General features: G+C 45.3%; 1 protein-coding gene across 1 annotated transcript in view; it reads left to right on the top strand.

Moving 5' to 3' along the window:
- Positions 1 to 5,515: 5,515 nt before the first annotated feature.
- The window catches only part of LOC126365739 (uncharacterized), a 106,240-nt gene continuing 90,739 nt past the window's right edge, over positions 5,516 to 21,016 (top strand). Inside the window, exon 1 of the mRNA XM_050008189.1 lies at positions 5,516 to 5,658. Coding sequence (XP_049864146.1) covers positions 5,637 to 5,658 — 22 coding nt within the window. The 5' untranslated portion in view covers positions 5,516 to 5,636. The remainder of the gene's footprint in view (positions 5,659 to 21,016) is intronic.

Here is a 21,016-nt window from a genome sequence, read left to right as displayed (position 1 = left end):
CAGACCCAACATGTGGAATAAGTCAGTTGAGGAGAGGGAAACAGGTGTGCAGCTCCAACTTTCCATTGGAATAAATGACCAGCAACTATATTGTATTATTGTTTAGTTTCCTGTCACGGTTGCAAACATATTCCTTAATGGTGACTAGTTTCGAACCATTGCCTACGATGAAAATTACATCATGGAGAAAATATAAATAACTAAATGTTTAAAAAATATAAAATGTTATCCTGTGTGCACAGATCACAGAAGTTCATTGCAATGGCTACGATATACACTGGGTGGACAAAAATATCGAAACACCACAAATACAACACGTTACCATGCCTAATATGGTGCGGGAAAAGCATTGGCATTCGAAACGGCTTTCAGTCGTTTGCCTCCAAAATAGAGCCAAGTTTATGTTACGATGATGAAGGTGGATAGCGCTCACGCGCCCTTCTTTTCAAATTAGGCCACTAAAGTTCAATATCATTGAGATATGGTGACTGTTGTGACCAGGGGAGATGCGACAATTCGTCGTCTTGTTCACAAAACCAGTCCTGGACGATGCGAGCTGTGCGAACAGGAGCGCTGTGCTCTTGGAACACAGTATCACCATTAGGGGACAGACTTTGTGGCATGTGATGCATTTGATGAGCCAAAATTGCCCCATAATCCTCGGCAGTAGTGCGATGTTTCAGAGCACCGATAGGGCGCATGGAAAACCACGATATTACTGCCAGAATCATCACCGAACACCCACAATGTTCCACAGTCGGCACATAAATTCGGCCAGATGTTGGAAACAGTGACTAAGAAACCTCATCTGACCAAATGACTCCCTTCCATTGCTCCATAGTCCAGATTTTACTGCTTCGACACCACGTTTTCCTGTGACGGCTATTTTCGTCACGGATGATTGATTTGGAATTCCAGCTGGTCCTGCAATTCCCTACTTATGGAGCTTCCTTTGTTTTGTTTAGATGTTGACAGAGTTCGTGAGTGCGGTATTCAGTTCCGCAGTGACTTTTGCAGCTGTCGTTCTCTTATTTTTCGTCACAATCTTCTTTAAGACCGTCGCTGACTGCCAGACAACACATGCTTTTGTCCGCCTTATGACTTAGGGGGTGATGTTTTTCCGCTTTGTGCGGCATTAATTTTCGAGACGATGCCTCTTGAAATTCCAAAAAACCTCGGCTACTTTGACTGCGGAAGTACCCACCATACTACACTACTGGCCATTAAAACTGCTACACCAAGAAGAAATGCAGATGAGAAACGGGTATTCATTGGACAAATATATTATACTAGAACTGACATGTGATTACATTTTCAGGTAATTTTGGTTATAGATCCTGAGAAATCAGTACCCAGCACAACCACCTGTGGCCGTAATAACGGCCTTGATACGCCTGGGCATTGTCTCAAAAAGAGCTTGGATGGCTTGTACAGGTACAGCTGCCCATGCAGCTTCAACACGATACCACAGCTCATCGAGAGTAGTGACTGGCGTATTGTGACGAGCCAGTTGCTCGGCCACCTTTCACCAGATGTTTTCAATTGGTGAGAGATCTGGAGAATGTGTTGGTCAGGGCAGCAGTCGAACATTTTCTGTAACCAGGAAGGATCGTACAGGACCTGCAACACGCGGTCGTGCATTATCATGGTGAAATGTAGGGTTTCGCAGGGATCGAATGAAGGGTGGAGCCACGGGTCGTAACACATCTGAAATGTAATGTCCACTGTTCAAAGTGCCGTCAATGTGAACAAGAGGTGACCGAGACGTGTCACCAATGGCACCCCATTCCATCATGCCGGGTGATACGCCAGTATGGCGGTAACGAATATACGCTTCCAATGTACGTTCACCTCGAAGACGCCAAACACGGACGCGACCATCATGATGCTGTAAACAGAACCTGTATTCATCCGAAAAAAATGACGTTTTGCCATTCGTCCACCCAGGTTCGTCGTTGAATACACCATCGCAGGCGTTCCTGTCTGTGATGCAGAACCCAACGATTCCATATTCTGCTAACAGTCATTGGATCTCAACCAACGCGAGCAGAAATGTCGCGATACGATGAACCGCACTCGCGATAGGCTGCAATCCGACCTTTATCAAAGTCGGAAATGTGATGGTATGCATTTCTCCTCCTTACACGAGGCATCACAACAACGTCTCACCAGGCAACAACGGTCAACTGCTGTTTGTGTATGAGAAATCGGTTGGAAACTTTCCTCATGTCAGCACATTGTAGGTGTCGCCACCGGCGCCAACCTTTTGTGAATGCTCTGAAAAGCTAATCATTTGCATATCACAACAACTTCTTCCTGTCGGTTAAATATCGCGTCTGTAGCACGTCATCTTCATGGTGTAGAAATTTTAATGGCCAGTAGTGTAGAAAAGTTTTGTTTCGTTCTTTTAGCACAGACACAGGTGGCAAAAGTCATGGGGTACATCCTTTTGCCCGGCGTAGTGTAGCAGTTCGACGTGGCATGGGCTCAACAAGTCGTTGGAACTATTCTGCAGAAATACTGAGCCCCGCAGCCTCTATAGCCGTCCATAATTGCGAAAGTGTCGCCAGTACATGATTTTGTGCACGGGCTGACCTCTCGATTGTGTCCCTTAAATGTTTTGTGTCCCTCGTTTTGTATCCGTTATTGGTTTGCCGCACCATCATAGACAGAAAATGTTCTGTTCATTATTTGGTAAAGTTTATCTTTATTTGTTAATGATCTTAAAGTTATTAAAATGTGAAATGTGGTGAAAACTTACGTACTGTATACTTCTGTGTGACGAATCGGCCTGTTTTTGTCGTGAATTTTGAAATTAACACATCTGTGGACGTGTGTTATAAGAGTGCTGTTCTATTCATTGAAAAACACCTTGCACCACACCATTCTGTGATTCATGGCAGCACACACGATAAACATTTAGAAAGCGTGGCTCAGCCTCATACAAGTAACACAAACAATCAAAGATCTTACACTTGTAGTAAAGATGTGAGGTTACCGATGTTGTGAAAATGTATGGGTTCAATAAAATATGTCTTTGCTAGTGTAATGGAATTAATTTAAAATACGAAAAAAGAAGTAAAATTATTTACCATAGTTTCAAACATGCTGAGTGGTTAGGATTACACATAAAAAGGTTATATATAGGCAAAATAAATGTTAATAGCAAATAAGCACTCATTATAGTGATAAAGCTACGTTTGATCACTGAATTTATGGCTTGCGTTTAATGGTACTGTTTCAGTATGTCAGACTACAGATATAATTTAGATATGAATGTAACAGTAAAGGATAGGTAGTTTGTACTGCATTCATACTCACATCTTACACGTAAGGGTGGCACAATGAATCTTCTAGAGGAGACTAGAATTAATAGGTATACATAAGAACACTTTTACTGATCTCTTTCTGAATAAACAAACACAGTCATCCAAAACCTCGTTCCTAAATAATTTCCGAGAGGCCTCCTCATCATTTAAATCAACATTATTCCCATAATTCAAGATAGGCATAGTGCTTTCAGAGTCGATAATAAAAAAATACCCACGTTATATGAATACAGTACAAACTACTTACACGTTTACTATTAAGTTCATATCTAAATGATGCCCTTAGTGTGGTGTATTAAAACATTACTATTTGCAATGTAAAATGCAACTGTAGATTCAGTGTTGAAACTTAGCTTCATCACTGTAATAGAAAACGTATCTTATTGTGCTCGTATGATGTACACAGTGTTTGGTATTGTCTATATGTAACCTTTGTATGTGTAATACTAACCGGTTAGCACAATAGGAACTATTGTCAATAATTTTACTTCCTGTTTCGTTGCCGGCCGGAGTGGCCGAGCGGTTCTAGGCGTTTCAGTCTGGAGCCGCGCAGGTTCGAATCCTGCCTCGGGCTTCGATGAGTGATGTTCTTAGGTTAGTTAGGTTTAAGTAGTTCAAGTTCTAGGGGACTGATGACCTCAGATGTTAAGTCCCCTAGTGCTCAGAGCCATTTGGCCTGTTTCGTTTTTTTTTTTTTTTAATTAACTGCATTGCACTCACAGAGACATATTTTACTAAGGCCATACAGTCCCACAGCATTGATAACCTAACATCTTTACAGTAGCAAGATCTTTGAAAAGATTGTTTATATTGCTCATGTGAAGCTGGTTTTGTAAGTGTTTATCGTGTGTGCTGCCATTAAAAAAAATGGTTCAATTGGCTCTAAGCACTATGGGACTTAACGTCTGAGGTCATCAGTTTCCTAGACTTAGAACTACATAAGCCTAAGAGCATCACACACATCCATGCCCGAGGCAGGATTCGAACATGCAACCATAGCAGGAGCGCAGTTCCGGATTGAAGCGCGTAGAATTGCTCGGCCACAGCGGCCGGCAGTGCCATTAAACACAGAATGATGTGGTGTAGGGTGTTTTTCAGTGAACCGAACATCACTCGGATAATACAAGTCCTGAAGTGTGTTAATTTCAAAATTCACTACAAAAACAGAGGGCGAATTCATCACACACAAGTATGCAGCAGCCGGCCTGGGTGGCCGAGCGGTTCTAGGAGCTTCAGTCTGGAACCGCGCTGCTGTTACGGTCGCAGGTTCGAATCCTACCTCGGGCATGGATGTGTGTGATGTCCTTATGTTAGTTAGGTTTAAGTAGTTCAAAGTTCTAGGGGACTGATGACCTCAGAAGTTAAGTCCCATAGTGCTCAGAGCCATTTGAAGCATGCAGCACGTACGTTTTCGCATATGTCACGTTTTAATAACTCTGAAACCGCTTCATAAATGTTTTGATAGAGGTCGTAAATCTATCTTAAACTTTGCCAAATAGTGAATAAAAAGCTTTCTACCCTGGTGCAGCAAACCAATATAAGTATAAAACGAGGCCTCAGTAAGAAAACAACGGAACCTTAGCAGCCATCTAAAGAGAGATGTGTAAGAAATCCGAAATCGGTGATGGTTTGATCCAAATAAACCTTTAACAATTGCACTTGCCGCTAGTTGCTGTTTGTGTTATAAACCTGAAAGTATTACAGCACGGTTCTCAGTGTATCAGTTTTCGGCAAGCTTGGGTTGGGTTGTTTGGGGGAAGAGACCAAACTGCGAGGTCACCGGTCTCATTGGATTAGCGAAGGATGGGGAAGGAAGTTGGCCGTGCCCTTTTAAAGGAACCATCGCGGCATTTGCCTGGAGCGATTTAGGGAAATCACGGAAAACCTAAATCAGGATGGCCGGACGCGGGATTGAACCGTCGTACTCCCGAATGCGGAAAACTTGCACTAGGAATACGTATGCAGCTATGACAGGAAACTAAATAAATAATGAGGACAGTAGGTGTTTGGAAGTGTGCAGATTAAGTGATCGGTGGTCGCTGCGTGCTTCCAGCTTGCAGGCTCCAGCGACAGCGGCTGCGGCCCAGTTGCGCCGAAGGCCGGCGGGGGTCCCTCCTTCCTCCCTCCTCCCTCCCCCCACCACTCAGCACACCGCCGCCTCTGGCTGTCGCTGGCCCCTCGGCGGCAGTGGCTCCAAAGTGAGCGTCAGCTACGTACGCACCGGTGTACCCCATGTGACGACGGCAGAGGACGCCGCACGCACTTTCCACAACACTGACAGCGCTCTGGGGAATCGCCACGGCCGTTATGATCACCATCACAGTCAACGGTAAGACATACTGAATATACGAGACGAAGGCCGAACAGCGCCTACAAAATTTCGAGGCTGTACATCTGAGTGTTTTGACATAAGAGAGGCGCGGTCTCCGATGGAACGCTAGAGGGAAATATTGTAGTTATTATTTATTCGGTTTGTTACACCAGTAGTCTTTGCTCGTTTGGAATAGTGCACAACATTGGGAAAGCCTGTAACATGTAATCTCGTAACACGTTGCTCGTAGGCACCTGTGTACAGGTGCAATAGTAGTGAGCTGTGGTTGCCGTCGCTGCGGGGACAGCTCGGCATAGCATCATTGTGTCCCTTTTGTACTGCATCCAGAGAGACCATGGACGACGTGCACGTCGTCAGCCTCTTCATCAGCAGACGTACCTACACTGATGTGTACTACTGTTAACGTAAATCTAACAATGCCGGAATGTGAAACCCACGACAGGACGGAGCAGTGCTGCATACAAACTTCAGACGTCTGCAGACACGTCTTCGGCCTGGAACGTCACTGACTGGGCTAGAATTGTCTTCAGAGTTGGGCCCCGCTTCGAACTGAGCCCCGGTAACCAACGAAGACGTGTCTGGAGACGCCTCGGACGGGGGCGAGATACCAAACTGACTGTCAGCCACCATAAGACACGACGAACAGGAGTGATGGTCTAGGGTGCACTTTCTTTTCGTAGCAGCACCCTTTTGGTTGTAGTCCGCGGGCCGGCCGATGTGGCTCAGCTGTTCTAGGCTCTTCAGTCTGGAATAGCGCGCGACCGCTACGATCGCAGGTTCGAATCCTGCCTCGGGTATTGATGTGTACCTTAGGTTAGTTAGGTTTAAGCAGTTCTAAGTTCTAAGGGACTAATGACCTCAGATGTTGAGTTCCATAGTGCTCAGAGCCATTTGAACCATTTTGTATTCCGCGGCACCAAGACAGCGGTACGTTGACGATATTCTACCCCCATTTTGTTGCCATTCGTCGCAGTTCAGTCTGGATTTACATTTTAGCAAGATACACGCCCGGGTTCCCGGGTTCGATTCCCGGCGGAGTCAGGGATTTTCTCTGCCTCCTGATGGCTGGGTGTTGTGTGATGTCCTTAGGTTAGTTAGGTTTAAGTAGTTCTAAGTTCTAGGGGACTGATGACCATAGATGTTAAGTCCCATAGTGCTCAGAGCCATATGAACCATTTTTTTTTTTTTTTTTTTTTTTTAGCAAGATAAATCCCGCCCGCACACTACGAGACTTTCTAGTGCTTGTGTTTGTGAAGGCCACACCCTGCCTTGGCCAGCAAGGTCTCGGCATACCTCCCCAATTGAGAACGCTTTAAGCATTACGAGTGGGCCCTTCACCAAGCTCGTTATTTTGATTATCTGACGCCTCAGCTGGATGTAATTTATCACGATAGCCCTCAAGAGGACACCTAAGAACTCTATCAATCAGTACCAAGCTGAATAACTGCTTGCATAGGAGCCAGAGGTGGATCAGCGTGTTACCGACTTGGTCAATTTGTGAAGCTCTTTCTCTTGAATAAATCATCCAGTTTTTCAGAAATTGTAGTCGTTTGTTTGTGTGTACATGTACATCACATCTACCGATTTTCGTCCCACTCGGATTATTCCTTCGCGGTGCGACTTTTTTTTGTGTAATTTCGTGGTGCGTTTGCGGCTCTCGGAATGGATGAGTCGGGCGGCAGCCCTTGTAATGTTGAAGCGGCAAGTCGTGGGCGGAGTTTGTGTTCTAAAATGGTTATCATTTCGGAGCTCTGAAGTTAGTGATCCCCCGTGATCAACCAGATTCTATTCCCGTACGGAAAGCTGCAAAGCTTTCGAAACTGCGTACTCGTGCGCGGACGTCTACTTCTGCTTAGGTAGTTTCCTGTTTTTCTAAGCGATTTTTGTGGCGTAGTCAGTGCCGACTTGTTCGGTCAAAAGAGCCTTCAGAACGGAGTTGGAGGCATTATCTAACTAGAGATGGTATTAAATAAAAGTGACGGACTTGGTTACGGTTAATTTACGCCTATAAGTTTCATTTGATGCCGTGCAAATTTGATTGTGGTGTTCTTGTGAAATATTCTCCATGTTGGCTTTGAACTGTGTTACTCCTTTGTTATGATAGTAATTAACAACGGTAATTGCTAGTAGTCAGTTGGAGGTGGTGTACAGAAATGTTAGCGACGAACATCTTGTAGTCCAGTGGTCGGATATCGGAATATTTCCTGAAAATCATTAGGTAGTTACAGGACTTTGCATTATTGACTTCTGAATTGTAATTTTAACAATGTTTCGCGTGTTAAAGAGAAGGCAGCAACCATAATTTGTACTGATTCTTCATGTGTTATTTCACGGGCCGTACATCGCCAAGAGTACGTGGATTCTGGCCACGGCGGCGAGTGTCATTTCGCGCGAAGCTTTGAAGACAGACGAAAAGGAACGTTTCAGTATAAATTAAAATGAATAATGACGAAACTGTATTTACACTAAACAGGGACATGAGTAGGATACTTGGCATATGACCTCAGTTCTTAACCTCCCGCTGGTTACTGTATGTAAATTCTAGCACCGACTAAATAACGGAATTAAACTTGCGCCCGATAATTTTCTTGAAATAAAAGACGAAAATGGGGATGGAAACTTAACATAGTGAACATGTGAAAACCGATGCCCGAACTCCTGTAGTAGGAGTCAGCACGAAACAGTCGGAAAACGCTACATATCCAAGTATTGAGAAATTGTTCTAGAGGAACCAATAACTCGTCCTTGTGTATCTAACTCCAGACAAAGCAGTAAATGCCAGCTGCTACCATACCGTTTTAGAAATATGAAGGAATCTTCACTGTATTTAAAGATCTTGGTTGAATAGCTGTCGATTTCGATACTAAAATCCACTATTCAAAGACCCTCCTACGATAAACCGGGTACTAATATGGATGACCACAGGTTACCGCCGTAGTACATCTCGATATAGGTGCAAAGTGCGGCAGAGATCCAGGAGAGGTTCTGTTCTTCCAATGTTTTGGAGAGGGTTTTGGCGTAATGATATGGGAGCCACCGGGAATAACTTCAAGTCATGGCTGGTAATGGTTGAGGGAACTCTGCCAGCACAACAGTACTTTACAGACATCCTGGGTCCTCATGTGTTACCTCTCATGCGACAGTATCGAGATGTTTTTCAAGAGGACAATGCTCGTCCATACATACCAACTCTCTATGAACTGTCTGCGGGATGTTGAGGTATTCCTGTGGACAGGAAGATCCGCGGACCTGTCCCCAGTAGAACATTTGTGGGACCAGCTCGGCTGTCAACTCTGTCCCAGCATCAGTATCCGAGAGTAGTGGGACAGAGTATGTTGTGGCCCATTTTGTTAGTGCGGGTTGCCCCTGAGTGCATACCTGCCCCTGATGTAGGCAACCCGAGCTAACAAAATGGGCCACAACATACTATGTCCCATTACTTCCGAGATATCAAGGGCCAGTTGCACAGTTGTGGCCCATTTTACCTCAGGAGAGGATAAACGGTTTCATGACATCCTTCCCAGCCGAATCAGTGCTTCCATCCAGGACAGAGGGGAGGCAACGACATACTGATTAGTTGGCCCATGCTGCCAAGTTCTTTATTGATCTGATTAGACAGTGTACTTTCCAAAACAACGATTTTAAACTTTTTCTCCTCTCATTCAATGTGTTTCACTTTTTTTGCCAGGTAATTTATTTCGCCCACAATAGCATATCCCCCCAAAAAACAATAAAGCTTAAATTACAGGGATTTGAGCATACATGCATGATTACCATAAGTGTCACTGCGCAATATTTTTGGCTGAAACAGGATGAATATCTTAACAGAGACTGTTAGGCCAGCGTGAGTAAAAATGTCTGTTAGATTTCAGTTTTTACAGCACTTGATCACAACAGATTAGGTATTTTGTGTATGATAAATTTATTAATAGTGCGCGACAATATTTTATTCTGATAGTGTATTGATTCTGTAAATATTAGCTGCTCCAGTTTACTGCATTGTATTCACCTATTTTGACAATCTGTTGACAAATGATCAAGGTAGGAAGTATTATATTACAATGTTTTATGTTTTTTATGTTATACTTTCTGACATGATTCACACTTACGAAAATCATCTCATTTTTGGGTCTCTGGAACGAAAAATGATTCTAATCTAATCAAATATAAGTGAAGAAGTGACTGTGCCATTCACAGTACGCTCCCGCAGGAACGATAAGGTGGTTTGCGGAGTGCAGGTGTAGATTGTAGTTGTAGAGGGTCCGTATGACACTCATCGAAATGTCGTAGATTTTACTGCTACGATCTGGACGGTAAGCCGAGAGCTTTCCATCGGTAGTATATGCCGGGAAAATCTAGGTGCATGCAAAAATCAATATGTTGTTCTTAATGGGAAACCATCACCAAAAGTACTGTCCTGTGTACTTCATAAAAGTATGACATAAGAAGTACTGTTCATGACAAGAACAAATGACTTGATGGACGAAGTATTTAGCTTTCTGAGGCTGTTAGGCGAGTCAAGGAGGCAAAAACAGAGGAAATAACTCGTGTAGTCGCAAATTTTGTCCTGTGGTAGGAAGGAGTACCATGAAGAACATACTAAAAATCCTGATGGTTGATGGCTGGGAAGGGGGGGGGGGGGGCAGGGTTGTGCGTGGGGAGGGGGAGGGGGGCGTTTGAAAGTCACTTCTTTTTGTTTTCGTGAATGACTCAGATTCTGAGGTCTTAAGCGAAAACGTGCCCCAGTGCAAAGTTAAACTATATTAAATCTCCCACATAAAAGATCCAAGGACTGACTGTTTGCGCGATGCAGGGGATTCAAATATTGATTACTAAAAATAATGTTTTGTCCGTACTCCCTCCGAAGATGCCTCTGAAGGCCCACCGGTACCGACCGACCGCCTGTCATCCTCATCTCATAGGTCACTGGATGCGGATATGGAGGAGCACATGATCAGCGCACCGTTCTCTCAGCCGTTGTCAGTTTTCGTTACCGGAGCCGCTGATTGTCGATCAAGTAGCTCCTCAATGGCCTCACAAGGGCTTACTGCACCCTACTTGCCAACAGCGCTCGGTAGACCCGGACGGTCACTCATCTAAGTGCTAGAGCCAAGCCCGGCGACACTTAACTTCGGTGATATGACGGGAACCGGCGTTACCATTGTGGCAAGGCCACTGGCAAAAATAGTGTTTTAATGGTATGAAATTAATTTGTATTTTTAAATTAAGTGGGTTAAAATCAAATATTAAATCTACGCTCCTGGAAATTGAAATAAGAACACCGTGAATTCATTGTCCCAGGAAGGGGAAATTTTATTGACACATTCCTGGGGTCAGATACATCACATGATCACACTGACAGAACCACAGGCACATAGATACAGGCAACAGAGCATGCACAATGTCGGCACTAGTACAGTGTATATCCACCTTTCGCAGCAATGCAGGCTGCTATTCTCCCATGGAGACGATCGTAGAGATGCTGGATGTAGTCCTGTGGAACGGCTTGCCATGCCATTTCCACCTGGCGCCTCAGTTGGACCAGCGTTCGTGCTGGACGTGCAGACCGCGTGAGACGACGCTTCATCCAGTCCCAAACATGCTCAATGGGGGACAGATCCGGAGATCTTGCTGGCCAGGGTAGTTGACTTACACCTTCTAGAGCACGTTGGGTGGCACGGGATACATGCGGACGTGCATTGTCCTGTTGGAACAGCAAGTTCCCTTACCGGTCTAGGAATGGTAGAACGATGGGTTCGATGACGGTTTGGATGTACCGTGCACTATTCAGTGTCCCCTCGACGATCACCAGAGGTGTACGGCCAGTGTAGGAGATCGCTCCCCACACCATGATGCCGGGTGTTGGCCCTGTGTGCCTCGGTCGTATGCAGTCCTGATTGTGGTGCTCACCTGCACGGTGCCAAACACGCATACGACCATCATTGGCACCAAGGCAGAAGCGACTCTCATCGCTGAAGACGACACGTCTCCATTCGTCCCTCCATTCACGCCTGTCGCGACACCACTGGAGGCGGGCTGCACGATGTTGGGGCGTGAGTGGAAGACGGCCTAACGGTGTGCGGGACCGTAGGCCAGCTTCATGGAGACGGTTGCGAATGGTCCTCGCCGATACCCCAGGAGGAACAGTGTTCCTAATTTGCTGGGAAGTGGCGGTGCGGTCCCCTACGGCACTGCGTAGGATCCTACGGTCTTGGCGTGCATCCGTGCGTCGCTGCGGTCCGGTCCCAGGTCGACGGGCACGTGCACCTTCCGCCGACCACTGGCAACAACATCGATGTACTGTGGAGACCTCACGTCCCACGTGTTGAGCAATTCGGCGGTACGTCCACCCGGCCTCCCGCATGCCCACTATACGCCCTCGCTCAAAGTCCGTCAACTGCACATACGGTTCACGTCCACGCTGTCGCGGCATGCTACCATTGTTAAAGACAGCGATGGAGCTCCGTATGCCACAGCAAACTGGCTGACACTGACGGCGGCGGTGCACAAATGCTGCGCAGCTAGCGCCATTCGACGGCCAACACCGCAGTTCCTGGTGTGTCCGCTGTGCCGTGCGTGTGATCATTGCTTGTACAGCCCTCTCGCAGTGTCCGGAGCAAGTATGGTGGGTCTGACACACCGGTGTCAATGTGTTCTTTTTTCCATTTCCAGGAGTGTATGTACTACACCTAAGTGTTGTAGAGTCATATTAGGGGAGAAATTGTTTGCCGGCCGTTGTGGCCGAGCGGTTCTATGCGCTTCAGTCCGGAACCGCGCTACTGCTACGGTCGCAGGTTAGAATCCTGCCTCGGGCATGGATATGTGTGATGTCCTTAGGTTAGTTATGTTTAAGTAGTTCTAAGTCTAGGGGACTGACGACCTCAGATGTTAAGTCCCATAGTGCTCAGAGCCATTCGAACCTTTTTTTTTATATAAACTGTTTACTGAGAGTGTGACAGGGTGAAAGGAGGGTAAGTGGAGAGCAAAAGCGTGAGGGAAGGCAAGTCTCCGCAATATGGTCATCCACTTCCCTCCTTGTCCACAAATTGAGGAGTGAGCAGGCGAGTCTCCACTTGCCCTCCCCACTTCTTCACAGGAAGGAACTACTTGTGGTTTCGTGGCTATACTGCCCTATCAGCAGCACTCCTGGTACGAAGGAGTGCTGAAAAGTAACGCCTCCGAATATTTTCGTAAGAACTCGTGAATCTTTTCAAATAAATGAAACGCTGTTAGCATTCTACATCTTTATTCTTCGTGTCTATATATTTGCTGCCCTCTGCAGCTAGATGGTTTCTAATTGTAGCGTGTAACATTCCAGAGTGTAATGTAACTACGTCGGTGCGAAAGTAGCAGCGTGCTGTACTCGAGTTTCAATTTCGAAGAGTGCGACCACAAAGGGAGCACGCTTCAGCGTGCCAGTGTCAGACCGCACACGAGCGCTGCGACATCTGCAACAGTCTTACGCCTTGAGTTCTCCGTCATCAACCATCCTCCACGCAGTCGGAACTTGGCCCCATCCAACTTTCATCTGTTTCTATAACTTTAAGAACACCTTCTGGGACCTCACATTGATAGAGATGTTGAAAATACCTGAAAAGCGTTTAGTTTGAAAGTGTGATGTTGCCAGTGACCTGTGTAATTTTGCTGGGAAGGATTCCTATTAGGGTCCAAAATCGTTTATAGAATTCAATGGGCAGTCCGTCAGGTGCTGGAGATTTCCTAGCGCGGGAGCTGCACACGATTTCTAATACATCTTCCTTGGTGATGTCCCAAGAAATGTTCAATAATAAATATGTAGAAATGAAGAATAAAGATGTAGAATGCTAATAATGTCTCTTTTATGTAAGAAGCTTCAAGAGTTTTCATATAAAAAATCCGGAGGCGTTACTTTTTAGCAGGATCTCGCAAATCAGTGGCGACGCCATGTGCAGAAACGCCCAGGAACTGTATACTTTTCGCAAAATTCCTTAACATTATGTGGAATACTGATGTTAATTACTAATAATACTAACACAAGAAAGTATACGTGAAGAATCTACAAACTTACACACACTGATCTGCCCTGCTAGACGGGAAACTGAGTTTTACTCATCCTATGTGGCACTTGCAGCGTTCTTCTGATAAACGCTACTTCCTCTCCTCCCTGCCCCCTCCCCCCTCCTCCCATCACAGATCACAGGAGTGGCGATGCAGTTTATTAACTGAGTATTTTTGCGCGCTTTTATTAGTGAGACTGTGTTTAAATACATTCCTGTTGAAAATACCTGAAAAGCGTTTAGTTTGAAAGTGTGATGTTGTCAGTGACCTGTGTAATTTTGCTGGGAAGGACTCCTATTAGGGTCCAAAATCGTTTACAGAATTCAATGGGCAGTCCGTCAGGTCCTGGAGATTTCCTAGCGCGCGAGCTGCACACGATTTCTAATAGATCTTCCTTAATGATGTCCGAAGAAATGTTCTCATCATCATCTCGCGATATTCGTGGTAGATATGTACCAAAGAGCTGGAATGTCCCGCGGGGTAGCCGTGCGGTCTCAGAGATCTTGCCAGGGTTCGCGCGGCTCCGCCGTCGGAAGTTCGAGTCCTCCCTCGGGCATGGGTTGTCCTTGTTGTCCTTAGCGTACGTTAGATTAAATAGCGTGTAAGCCGAGGGACCGATGACCTCAGCAGTTTGGTCCCACAGGAACTTACCACAAAATTCCAATTCCAAAGGACTGGAGTGGTAAATTCGCCACCTTGCCGCTGAATATCGTTAACAGTCTAATGTAAAGATGTGTATATAGCCCTGTAGTCACTTGGTGGTGAATTAATGAACGGCAGGAAAGTTACTGCACTTCTTTTCACATTAATTATGTTCCTTGAAGACTTCATAAATATCTTCCATTCACGACTGCTGGCAACTGTAACGGGCTTCACTGACTTGAGTCACATCCACAGTATGTTTTGCAAGGTTGGTGTCAATATGTCGGATGAAGTGGGAACAAGTCTGGAACAATGATCTGCGGTTTGTAGCGCTCAAATGTCGTACAGTACGTTGAAAACTGATGCATGACTGATTTTCACTTTTTTCATTACCGCCTTGATCGCGATACGCCGATCTTCGAGCACCGGGCTATTCACTTTATTACATAACTTCATTTTTTGAAGACGACAAAACTGTGGCTGTCCCTTGTAGGCTATAATGCAAACCCTCATTAGAGCGCTTCTGTTGGCCGGAATATACAGGATGATTACAATTAAAGTTAAACTTTCAAGCCGCTGTAGGAATATCACCATTGGCCAGAATGACGTCGAATAGAAAATGTTCAAATGTGTGTGAAATCTTATGGGACTTAACTGCTAAGGCCATCAGTCCCTAAGCTTACAAACTACTTAACCTAAATTATCCTAAGGACAAACACACACACTCATGCCTGAGGGAGGGCTCGAACTTCCGCCGGGACCAGCCTCACAGTCCATGACTGCAGCGCCTGAGACCGCTCGGCTAATCCCGCGTGGCTGACGTCAAATAGCTCCAATGGTTCAAATGGCTCTGAGCACTACGGGACTTAAAAGCTCAGGTCATCAATCCCCCAGAACTTAGAACTACTTAAACCTAATTGACCTGAGGACCGTAGCGGTCGCGCGGTTTCAGACTGAAGCGCCTAGAACGGCTCGGCCACTCTGACCTGCCGTCAAATAGCAACGCAATATTATCGGAGAAGGGGGAAAACGTATGGCACAAGAAATATAAATAATTACAAAATGTATCAATAGATGGCGCTGAAGCATCATAATTTAATAGTGGTCGCCTACAAATAACAAACGAATCATACGATAATTCCAAAAGTGTATGTTGGACTTTAAACAAACTGTATTTACTCAGTGTGCATGGGTGTAAAGGTGTGATACTGTTAGATACGTAAGCCCATCCACCACGGCAAGGTCATATCACATCGGATGGGAAAAACGGTTTTTAATTGTACTGAGGCCAACAATCACATAAAAAGCATCATTCACATGGGTTTTTAATTGGCCTGAGGGCAAAAACCGCATAAAAAGCATCAATCAAAATCATATCGGATTATTAATTTCCACTGACTGGCGCAAAACATGTTCAATATGCTGTCCACCGTTTTCTGCAACAAGGTGAAATCGAGAAACAGCATGTTCCACAACTGATCGAAATGTTTCCGGTGTCACGTTCACAATGTGTTGCACAATGCGTGCCTTCGATGCAGCTAAGTTTGCAATCGGAACACTGAACACAACATCTTTCAGATAGCCCCACAGCCAGAAGTCACACGAATTAAGATCAGGCGATCGGGACGGCCAGGCTGTTGGGAAATGGCGGCTGATAATTCCAGCATTTCCGAAAAGGCGCTTCAGCAGCTTGACTGGATTTGCAATGTGCGGAGGTGCGCCATCTTGCATAAAAAAGATCCCATCCACACATTGACGCTGTTGGAGAGCTGCAATGACGTGGTTACGCAAAAGACACATAGCGCTTGCCAGTGATGGTACACGTAACAGGACCGGAAGCACCTGCCTCTTCGTATGATAATGACGCTGTAACCCCGCACCAAACAGTGATCTTTTCAGGATGAAATGGCACTGGTTGATTTGCATGTGGATTTTCCGTTGCTCATATTCAACATTTCTGTGTATTGACATATCCTGTCAGATGGAAGTGGTCTTCGTCTGTCCACAAAATCTTTCACGGCCAACCATTGTCCACTTCCATGCAGGCAAGAAATTCTAAAGCAAACATCTCACTTGCTGGCAGGTCAACAGGAAGCAATTACAGCACCTGGGTAATTTTGAATGGATAGCAAAGAAGGATGTTTCGTAGGATTTTACGCACCGTGCTCACGGGTGTGTCCAGTGTTCGGGCGATTCTCCGTGCACTACACGTTTGCACACCACCATTCGTCTCCTCCTGCATTGCTGTGGCCGTTGCTTCCACTGACGCCAGATCAATTTCCACCCTCACCAAAAGAAGCCGAAACACGTTCTCCAGACCCACGGCAGTCATCGGACTAACGCCTTTTTTTCATACCTTTTAGTGTCCGGGACTTCAGCAGAGCGACGTGAGCACAGAAATCATTCTTGCAATACAGCTTTAGAAGCAGAGCGCGATCCTGCATTGAGGTAGCCCCGGCGAACGTCGCAGACGCGAAAGGAGGAAAGCCGTGTACCCGGCGCGTTTATACCAACTTCAGTGGGTCGTGTGCATGACAGATGTTTTCATTTACATATTCTGACACATACAGCGCCATCTATTGATCAATTTCACACTATTTTTGTTCTTCCTCCATACGATTTCCTCCGTATCCGATAATATTCCGTTGCAATTTGACGTCATTCTGACCAGTGGTGTTATTTCTACAACATTTTGAAAGTTTAGCTTTAATTATAATCACCCTGTAATTCAGAACAAGCATGATCGTTACTGGCCATACTTCGAGAAACAATTACTTTTTTTAGATGTATAAATACAGTGTTCTGTCATAATATATGCAGTACTAGTGGCGTGACGAAGATACGAGAATAGGAGGTACCATTAGTCACATACTTTCAAAGTGATATGGATGGGAAATGAGGTGCAGGGGCCACTTAGTACGGTTTCTGTGGTTTAAGAGGGACAGGTGACAGGGAGACGTACAACTGAATACTGTTTGGTAATACAGTATAACTAGGTGCGTAAGTGCTTGTATTAGATGTGTCTTTTCTCCTAGCCGTCATGTTCCTTTTTTTTCTGTTCACGCAAAATCTTCTGCAGGCTCCAAGGGAACTACGAACAGCGCACTAGCTCAGATGTGATACGAACACTGGCCGATGACATCCGTGGTCCACTCGAAAGAACCATTCCTGCTTCACCGAAAGAAATAGTGACGGGACATTAATACCGAATTTTCGTTTTTTTTTCTTCATCCCGGATTGCGCTTTGAATAGAAGCGTATGTCTGGAGTCTGAGGTATTCCAAATTAAAATGTACTATGTTCTGGACAAGGAAGATTTAACATAATTACAGCATCCGGGAAACCGACGGACATTACAGAGACGTGACCTTAAGGCATTGAGGAAATGTCATCGAGGTCAAGGTTTACCTCAGAGAAGCCGGATCTTCCTTCTTGCAAGCAGAAAGCGCTAACCGAGCAATCGCTCGTCACCATTACTCAAGAAAAATGTGAGATGCGACTGTCATCTAGCCCAGCACAAGTCTTCATCTTTCCCAGCGGGTTGTGCGACTGCAAAGCCGCCTACGACATCTACTTCTGTCTAAGGGCATTTATGCTCTGTGATCCGCTATAGTTACCACAAATACGCCCATCTGCTCGTTGCAATCGCCTGTGGAGCACGGAGCACTGCTGAAATGCCTCTGCGAGAGCAAAACGTTATTTCGCCTTCACATTCCCTAAGGGAGCGATATACAGTGTGTTCGAAAAAAAAATTGCCGAGTACTTTGCGAGGTGGTGGTACTCGTAGAAACAAGTCCAATGAACATGGGCCCAGAAATGCTTTCTTTCCAAGATAAACACGTGTTTATAGGAATGGCTGCGCGACGCTAGGTTGCAAATATTAGCACAGTCGTTGCATTGGCGCTCCGTCAAATATGTCGATGGGGTACTCTTATTATGATGTCTTACTCACAGTACGATACCTACTGTTAGGTGGTCTGGTTGTGTTGTAGGCTACGCTAGTTTTCGTCGTGTTTCCATGTCGTATTGTTCGGTACTGTCGACCCTGGGTAAGTATCATGGTGTTTTACCTTCTTCCAAACAAGGATTCACTTCTATGTTTACTGTTATTGCGCTGTTTATCCGTACAAATGGTGTAATACTTTTATAATTTCTCTCTCTCACCCCTTGTTAGGCAGGGAAGCCTACTATTCGATAAATGAAATGGCGGACATGATATTCTGCTATGGTTTAGCAAATGGATCGATGTAGCCTGCGATCCCGTGCCCTCTATGCTGAAAAATATCCCCTGATAAGCTGATCGGCAGCGTTTCCAGCGTCTGAGGGACACAGGTACCTTTGCACTTCGGAAGACATAGTGGAACGTCCCGCACTACCCGCACGCCTGACATGGAGGAGCGTGTGCTAAATTCGGTGGAAGAAACCCCTGGCGCCTGTGTGCGACGATTAGCAGCAGCAGAAGGCGTGGGTCTCTCTCTTATCTGGCGGAGGGCGGGGGGACGGAGTACTTCACCAACAGTTGCTGTACCCACATCGTCTACAGCGCGTTGAGGCCCTAAGGCCACAGGGTAATCATGACAGACGGCGGTTCTGTCAATGGGCGTTGCAGAAGAGTGCCGCAGATCCACTGTACGCATCCAAGATTTTATTTACCGATGACGCAGGGTTCGCAAGAGATAGTGTTGTGAATTTCCATAACCGGCATGTGAAGGCAGATGTAAATCCCCAAGCAGATCAGGAAAGAGGGCAGCACCACTGATTCTCAGTCAACGTATGGCCAGGTGTACTTGGCGGTAGATTAATAGGGCCATACGTGCCACCACAAAGGTTAACTGGGGCACATTATCTGAACATTCTCACTGATGTATTGCCTACTCTGCTGGAGGCTGTACTATTGGAGTAACGAACACAAGTGTGATTCATGCATGATGAGGCACCAGCACACTTCAGTGCGCGAACATCTGACGCAGATATTTCAGGACCGCTGGATTGGTCGGGGGAGGGAGGGGGGGGGGACACCTTGGCCTGTTCCCCAAACCTCAATCCCTTAGACTATTGGTTATGGGGACACTTGAAGGAATTGATCTACGTCACGCCAATCAACGATATGCGGACTCTACAAGGTCGCACCTTCAATGAGTGGCAGCAGGTACAACAACAATCGGGTATACTTCAAAGGGTGTGTAATACGTTACGCCAGAGGGCAGAGGGATTCACTGTCATGAATGTACGTCAAGTTACATTTCCAGCAAGTAAGTATTTGTCTCAACGAGTATGTGTTTCCGGACCCATGTTTGTTGTACTTATTTTTCTTGTTTCGATGAGTACTACCACCTCTCAGGATATTCGACACTTTTTTTGAACACCCTGCATAGATAGTTCTCACTTGGTACTGGTTCTTGAAACTTCGTACGTAGGCTTCCGAGTCTATCTGCAAGCGTCTGCCAGGTCAGATTTTTCAATGATTTCACTAGTCTCTCCCGTGGGTCAAAGAAAGATTCGAACTTACTTGCTGCCCTTCTCTGTGTACTTCACTATCTCCGTTAGTCCTACTTGGTGCGGGCCTCACACATTGCAGCAGTATTCCGGAATGGGTCGCATGAATTATTTGTAAGCAATCTCCTTTGTAGACTGATCGCATTTTTCCAGCATTATACCAATAAACCGAACTCTGCCACCTGCTTTATCTATGGCTTTAATTTATATAATCATTGCAATTCACATTTGGTATTTGTGTGAGTTGACTGATTCCAGTTGTGGCTCACTGACATTGTAGTCATTGTTGTTGTTGTTGTCTTCAGTCCTGAGACTGATTTGATGCAGCTCTCCATGCTACTCTATCCTGTGCAAGCTTCTTCATCTCCCAGTACTTACTGCAACCTACATCCTTCTGAATCTGCTTAGTGTATTCATCTCTTGGTCTCCCTCTACGATTTTTACGCTCGACGCTGCCCTCCAATACTAAATTGGTGATCCCTTGACGCCTCAGAACATGTCCTACCAACCGATCCCTTCCTCTGGTCAAGTTGTGCCACAAACTTCTCTTCTCCCCAATCCTGTAGTCATAGGATACTATATTTTTGCCTTTCTTTGAAAACGCTATATTACATTTCATAATATTTAAAGTAGGTTGTCAATCGTTTCCGCCACTTTAAAATCTTATCATCGTTTCACTGGATCTTTGTGCACCGTTTTTCAGTCAGTAATACATTATAGATAACTGTACCATCTGCGAAAAGTCTGAGGTTACTATCAGTATTATCTGCGAGGTCATTAATATACAATATGAACAGCAACAGACTGACTGCACTTCAGCGAGTCACGCCTGAATTCATTTCTACATTCTATTATGTTGGAGATACCATGTTTGAAGTTAGAATTCTCATATTCAAGGTAGTATAATTTTTTTTTTTTTACATAGCAGTCTTGCAAAATGGCTTCTTTCTCTCACATGAGGATATCTTTTATGTCTAGCAGAGTATTAGTTACGTGTGGTTCAGCTCCGGTGACCTCAGGAAAAGTTCCAAAGTAAGTAACGGCATGTAGACTGTAAATCAAGTTCACAGTCTTTTACAGCAGAAACCGTTTTAAAGCTTTTATAAGGGTAAAGGTTTTCATTATAAACTATCTATTTTCTGAAAAGAAATCTCGTAACCCTTAAAACGGCGAACCATTAA

Source organism: Schistocerca gregaria, chromosome 4 (genome assembly GCF_023897955.1).
Source record: "Schistocerca gregaria isolate iqSchGreg1 chromosome 4, iqSchGreg1.2, whole genome shotgun sequence".
Lineage (NCBI taxonomy): Eukaryota > Metazoa > Arthropoda > Insecta > Orthoptera > Acrididae > Schistocerca > Schistocerca gregaria.
Note: the sequence above shows the minus strand (reverse complement) of the source record. Positions and strands in the feature narration are given on the sequence as shown.